General features: G+C 32.1%; 1 protein-coding gene across 1 annotated transcript; it reads left to right on the top strand.

Moving 5' to 3' along the window:
- Positions 1-772: 772 nt before the first annotated feature.
- On the top strand, positions 773-5,660 carry LOC111876584 (DUF21 domain-containing protein At4g14240). Its single transcript, XM_023873137.3, has 13 exons — positions 773-1,213; positions 1,742-1,818; positions 1,927-2,010; positions 2,113-2,226; positions 2,518-2,601; positions 2,739-2,810; positions 3,080-3,147; positions 3,846-3,933; positions 4,141-4,214; positions 4,326-4,608; positions 4,721-4,767; positions 4,846-4,921; positions 5,189-5,660. The coding sequence occupies exons 1-13, from the start codon at positions 970-972 to the stop codon at positions 5,297-5,299; spliced, it is 1,422 nt and encodes a 473-aa protein (XP_023728905.1). The 5' UTR covers positions 773-969; the 3' UTR covers positions 5,300-5,660.
- The last annotated feature ends 1,886 nt before the right edge of the window (positions 5,661-7,546 follow it).

Raw genomic sequence — 7,546 nt, 5'->3', positions numbered from 1 at the left:
TCTTTTTCTCATAAAATGACCAAATTGCCCTTTTGGTCAATATTTGACTAAAAGTCATTTCACTTTAAATTTTAGGTTCTTACAGTAGTGGTATGATGGCTGAGTGCCAATGGTTGATACACATGATTATTATGTATGTCGATATGTTTGTTGGGTTGGACCCGTTAATATGCTTGTCGGGTTGGACCTGTTGGGCTGGGTTCGCTTTTGCTTGTATGCATTGTATGTATGGTAAAATATGTGGTATACTAGGGGAAATCATTAAGCTTTATGATTACAATTGTGGATTTAATGTTTTTCAGGTTTTTATTCGGAAGGGCACAATGTGACTGTATACTCACATCGATGTTACTTCATTTCTGCTGTTTTAAAACTTAACTCTGTTTAACCTTATGGTTTTCAAACAATTGAATGATACCTTATGTTTTTAGAAAAAGGTTTTAAACGTTTAATCTTTTTGCTTGAAAAATTGGTTTGAAATTTGAGATTTAGTTTGAGGGATTTGAAAGAATATTAATTTGAAATATATATATATATATATATATATATATATATATATATATATATATATATATATATATATATATATATATATATATATATATATATTTCAAATTAATATTAATAAAAAATAAATTATCGTAACATATAAAAAAAAAATAGGTTAACCACACCGAAGTGCTCCTTACAAAACAAGAGGTACAGAAACTTGCTTATAAAATTTTACCACATTGAACTGTTAAACGGTATAAATGTATAATTCTAAACAGATCGATCAGGCTGCCTCGGATCTGATTCTTAAATATAACTTGCGCTGAATATTATATTTCCCTACAAAGGGTTGTTGAATATAGAGAGCGAGAGAATCAGCAAGTCGCCATTGATTCTTGTACCTTATTCCCAACACTTCATAATTGATAAGGGAATCATAGAGAGTGAACAACCTGTGGTCATAGATTCAATCCAGAAATGATGCATGCCATAAACGCAGTACAGTTGATACGAATGGTGACGAGTCCCAGTAGCAATTCGATGTTAGGAGCAGAGATTGAATTCGGATCGGCGATGTTCTACGTTTACGTTGGCATCTCGTGTTTTCTAGTCATCTTTGCCGGCATCATGTCCGGACTTACCTTAGGATTGATGTCTCTTGGTCTCGTCGAGCTCGAAATCCTCCAGCGTAGCGGCACTCCTGTTGAGAAAAAACAAGCAGGTTTTCGATTCATTAATTCGTACTTAATTCTTCAATTTCTCCATCTATTTAACGTAATTGATGCCTATTGTGAATTTATGGTTTCCTTCTTCCAGTTTCTTGATGTTTTTTTTTTCGACTTACGACTCAATTTCGGGACCCACTTTGTACACGGATTCAATTTAACTTGTAAAAGAACGTTTTGAGTAGGAATAATCTCACATTAGCTATGATTCTGTTGAAATAATTGTAAAGTAGCTTTTTGTTCACCTGTATGATTCGAGGCATCTGACCTTTTTTAAGTAGAACTCTGTGATTTTGGTACTGAGCTTCTATGTATTTAATTTGATGTCAATGCTTTCTAGTGGAGCAAACCTTTTTTTAGATCAATTATTACTTTTTCACTTTATTAATAAGATTTCCTTTTTTATATCAGCATTTATGATCTTTTTTAGAGTGCTCAAAAGCTGTAGAAACTGTTTCCTTACATGGCAATGGTATTCATTGACCTCTCATATTGGTTTTATGCAACATTATCTTCTTCTCCAGCTGTCATATTTCCAGTGGTTCAGAAACAGCACCAACTTCTTGTAACATTGCTTTTATGCAATGCAGCTGCCATGGAGGTAATATATTTAAGATTTTAAATGGTTTTTGTAGAATTAGATCAACCTTTTTTTCTCGAAAGATGTGGTAGGTTAATTTACATGGTTTGTTCTATTGCAAATATGCAGGCCCTTCCAATATACTTAGACAAGATATTCAATCAAGTTGTTGCAATAGTTCTTTCTGTAACTTTTGTCCTGTTTTTTGGAGAGGTAACTTAGAAAAATCAGAATTTGGGATTCTTTTTTCTTCTTCTTCATGAATCATGAATATGAATATGTATAACTTTTTGTACAATTTATTTTCCATTACAGGTGATTCCACAAGCAGTGTGTACTAGATATGGACTTGCTATAGGTTCTAGTTTTATATGGCTTGTGCGTGTTTTGATGATAGTTTGTTATCCAATTGCTTACCCTATAGGCAAGGTAAGTTTTACTGAGGGATAAATATGATTAAAGGCAAGAAATAGCAATGTACTTTCATTCATATGTTCATTATAGCATCCTACTTTTGTTTCTTCCTATTAAAACATTATGTATATACATTCTAGTTTTATTAAGAATTAAATTAGAAGTACAATGTTGTAATAGAGAGAAACAAAAGTAGGATGCTATAATAAGCCAAATATGGAAGTATGTTGCTATCTTATGTATATATACATTCTAGTTTTTATTAAAATATTGGAGCTTATGTTTTAAACTGTTTTGTGATTCCAGATGCTTGATTTGGTATTGGGACATAATGATGCTTTATTTAGAAGAGCTCAGTTGAAAGCCCTTGTTTCAATCCATGGTCAAGAGGTTAATACTTAATACTTAGTTCTAATCATTTAAGCATGTAGCAATACAAATTCTTTTTTTTTTTTTGATGAAATTCTAGTTTGAAGTCTTATGTGTACACTTTTTATGCAATCAATAACATCCTGAATCTATTGCAGGCAGGTAAAGGAGGTGAACTCACTCATGATGAAACCACAATTATCAGTGGAGCACTTGATTTAACTGAAAAGGTATCAAATGAAGTAAACTTGCAATTTATAAGATTGCATTTTGTTGATCTTAAATTGCCAGTTATATATTTTGTACTTCCTTCTTTGATTATTGATATACTATCTGTAAGATTGTTGTTTTGTAAGCAATAAGGTATCTGGATTATGACTTAGTTATCTTTCATGCCTCTGGTTTTTCTTTTTCTTCATTTTCTTGTTTTTATGATGTAAATTGTTACTTTCTTTTCAATGGAGAATTTCTCAAAGTAATCATTGATATGTCTGATCAGACTGCAGAGGAGGCTATGACACCAATCGAGTCAACTTTTTCATTGGATGTCAATTCAAAGTTAGATTGGTGAGTTTTGTTCATGTTTGTTTCTTGTAATTTATTCTTCTTTTGACAATTATTAAGCTTGCACTAAAAGAGCAGCATATTTTTTTCTCAATACCTTTCCAAATGTTTGCTAGAGTTCTACTTAAGATAAAGTGAATAGGCCAAATTACCCTTGTACACCTTGACCTTGTGAACTAAAATCAATTACATAGAATGCCAATATAGCATATACATAATACATCTAAAAGACCAAATTACCCCTGTACACCTTGATATTGTGAACTAAAATCAATTGCATAGAATGCCAATATAGCGTATACATAATACATCTAAAAGACTAAAATTTTAGGAATCTAACATTTGTATATAGCATCATTATTGTTGAATACTAGAATGTTCTCCATGTTCAACACCTTTTGTTTATGTTAATAACACACCTTCCCAAAAGATTAAAACCTAACATTTTATATAAATGGCACAAATAAAATGCAATTTTTTGTCCCATCCAAAAAAGATGGGACACTGACTCACTCTCGATCTCTTGTCTATGCAAAAGACATGAATGCCCTCATACCATCATCGCTAAATGAAAACCAAAAGGTCTTCTAGTTGTGTAGCTTATAAATTTTGTAGAATTTTATTGCATATCTGAGTATTTTATTCTCCCATAAATTAGTTCACATGGGTTATTGATTTCCTTCTTTTTTGGAATATGTTAGGGAAGCAATGGGAAAGATTCTTGCAAGAGGTCATAGCAGAGTTCCTGTGTACTCTGGAAACCCAAGAAATGTTATTGGACTTCTATTGGTAACTTCTCACTCTCCTTTAATAATTATTATTATTTAAATGCAACAAAAATAGCAACAAACTTCCATTGATTTATTTAATACAGCATCCTACTTTCATTATACTTACAAAATTCAATCAAACTATAGAAATGTCATATGTGTACATTGCTATTTCTTGCTATAACACACAAGGCATCTCCTGATTCTATCATTGTTTGAGTTTTAGGTGAAAAGTCTTCTTACTGTAAGAGCAGAAACTGAGACTCCAGTAAGTGCAGTTTCCATTAGAAGAATTCCAAGGTTTGCATCTTCTTAAACTCAAAAAGACATAAATGCCCTCCTCATCCTCATCCTCATCCTCAATCCTCAATCAATCAATCACTATATTATTATTATTATTTTTTTTAATAGGGTTCCAGCTGACATGCCACTGTATGACATACTGAATGAGTTCCAAAAAGGAAGTAGTCATATGGCAGCTGTAGTCAAAACAAAAGGAAAAAGTCAAAGACCTCCTACACTTGAAGAAGAACCAAAACAGAGTGAGAATGTAACAATTGATATGGAGCCACGAACTTTTGCTAAACAAGGAGATGTTGGAACAAATGGAGTGCCTTATTTAACTGAAGACATTGAAGAAGGTGAAGTCATTGGTATAATCACTTTAGAAGATGTATTCGAGGAGCTTCTTCAGGTTCTTTTGTTGCTTCCTTTACCTATAATTTGCACCTTTAATACTTTCATTAAAATTAAGTTTGGTGATCTTTTAGATTCTAAACATATGGTAAATTTTTCTATGAATGCAGGAGGAGATTGTAGATGAGACTGATGAGTTTGTTGATGTGCATAAAAGGTACGTTAAATTTATAGAATTATAATATGTTATTCTGTTTTTTATAAAATTAAAAAAACTAATATTTGCTTTTTACAGGATACGTGTAGCAGCAGCTGCAGCTGCTTCATCTGTAGCTCGTGCTCCCTCAGTTCGGAGATTAACTGCTATTGCTGTAAGAAATCATTTTTTTGTTTGCTATAATATAAAATTGTGGATTGCCAATTATAATAATAATAAATAAGGGTTATATGCATATAATAATTGGGTTGGTTTTTTCAAAAATGTTGGAATAAGAATTTTTTTTTTTTTTTAGTACAAAGATATAATTGGGAATATTTATCCCTTTTTTCTTTCATTAATCTTTTGCTATGCATACATTCTTATATATTAATATTCTTGATTTTGGTTGACTTGGATTTGCTGATATTGTTGTTGTTAGGGAGCCCAAAATAAGCAAGGGCAAACTCCAAAGAAGTCGAGTGAGGATGATTCATCTTCATCAAAATTTCAAAAGGCTCTCGTTGAGCCTTTGCTTCGAAAAGAGACGTAAAAGGGTCAATTGGTCAAAGCCTTGTAAAAGGCTTTTTTTTTTTGTGTGCGTGGGAGGGATATATATATGTCATTAGCCCCTAATGGTTAAATTATAAGAAAGGTCTGTCAATTTGTTGTGGATGCGGATGCACCTTTTTTTTTTTTTTTTTTTTTTTTTTTTTTTTTTTTTTTGTAATGAAGTTAAGGCCGCATATTGTAAATCTAATACCAGGAAATAGTAGAGGGAAAACTTGTTATTAGACCTTGTGTTTTCTATGGTCACGTTATGCAGACCTGGACATGACATGACTGGTTGAACTGCATTTGACGTGCAATTGGACTGAAACTAAAACTAATGCCAATGAGACAAAATTTGCAAAGTTTTGTTCTGTTTAAAAAGATGGAATATGGTGGGACTTGGATTCGTTGTTGATCTCTTTTCTATTCAAAATTCGTGAATGTCCTTCTCGTCTTCGTAATTGAAAATAGACTGACAAATTACATTGTTGTCTATGGTTGTGTTTTTTTAGGAGATAAGACTAAGTGAGATGAATGTGTTGGTTTGTAGGACTATTTTTTATTTATGATAATGATGTTTTTGCATAGGCAAAGAGGTCGAGAATCTATGTCCTATTTTGTTCGATCTTTTTGGACAGGGTAATAGCTGCAATTTTGTCTTGTTGACATCAGGTCCAATATGACAAATGAGGCATATAGTTGCGTTTGTTACACGAGACAAAATAAAAATAATTGCATATTTCTCTCATGGAGACGTCTCCATGTTTCAATCTAATGCATGCCATCCCCACTAAAAGTCCACATATAAAGTCATGTCATGGGTAACAAATGGGAGTTACATGTGTGGTCAATGTTAGCCAACACAAATATGTTGGCTGTTTCTATCAACAATTGTGTTTCTAGTATCAGTTTAATAATTCTATGTGTTTCATGCATGTCGAAATATACAAAAGAAAAAAAAAGAACCTGGTAATTTTGACTATAGTATTAGATGTGTTTTTCCTTTCAATTGGACATTGCATTCCCAAAACCACACACAAATGAGCTTAATAAGCTTAATAGAATCATGTGTGTTAGCGTAAGAAAAATGTTCTTTTCTAAAAAACATATAGAACTAGATTGTAAGATCACGCTAGTATAATGTTATGTCTTTTACCATTTATATTCTGAATCTATTTAAAATATACCTTAAGCATTTAATTAAATAAATTTCATCTAACATATATACATGAATATTATAATTTATAATTTATTTAGTTAATAATTATTAAAATATCTAATAATAATCCTTAGACAAACATTGATGTTATTTATTTATTTTTGAGATTTCATCAAATATCTGTACTATATCAAACTACATGAATGGTCCCTGTGGTGGGTAATTTTCATGTTCAGTCCCTAACTTATTTATTTTAACTCTAACAATCCCTAGATTACGATTTTGTTGCGCCTTTGGTCCCTGCTATACCTAAAAAGACTATTTTCCCTTTAACAATTTCTTTTTTAATTAAATTTATTTTTTATTAGTTATAATTTTGTTAAAATTAAAATAGGCATGAATTATTTTCCTCCCTTCCTACCCGTTCAACGTTGTTCATCCCTTGACCTTTCTCCCATCTCCGATTACTCATCCAACTCCGGCGATTTCAAAATATCTCCGGCAACCACCTAGCAATCAAGCCCCCACTTCATTGGAGAAACAATTTTCACCAGAAAAAACAAATAGCAATGGAAATCAACAAGATTTTGGTCATCGGAGGAACCTAGTACATCGAAAAGTTCATCTCTAACCCTATTCCATTTTATCATATTTTTTATCCTAAAAAGTATATTCCTAGTATATTGATGGGTTTTAGCCATAAGAACTTTCCTATGTGCGCATGCAAAACCCTAATGCTCGGATCTAGGCTTTCTAATTAAACATGCTATTAATCCAAGACTTCTAACAACTATTTAGGCTAAATAACAACATTGAAACAGATCTAGAACCATACCTTTGAGTTCCTTGTTGACCTTGTTGTCTTGGACCTTCTAGAGTCACAAATGTCACTCCTCTAATGGCTTACAAACACCAAAGCAAGGAGGATGATTTGGGAGAGAGGAGAGGGGATGGAATTCGACCAGAGGTTCTCTACTTTTGGTGAAGTATCGAATTCCATCAGCCATAGGGTCTATTTATACTTGTAGACTCCTTAAGGGTTACAACCTAAACCCTAATTGGATAATCTTCTCTTAAGGCTATCCAAAT

This window comes from Lactuca sativa, chromosome 5 (genome assembly GCF_002870075.4).
Source record: "Lactuca sativa cultivar Salinas chromosome 5, Lsat_Salinas_v11, whole genome shotgun sequence".
NCBI lineage: Eukaryota > Viridiplantae > Streptophyta > Magnoliopsida > Asterales > Asteraceae > Lactuca > Lactuca sativa.
The sequence above is the reverse complement of the archived record's forward strand: the minus strand, read 5'-3'. Positions and strand labels throughout refer to the sequence as shown.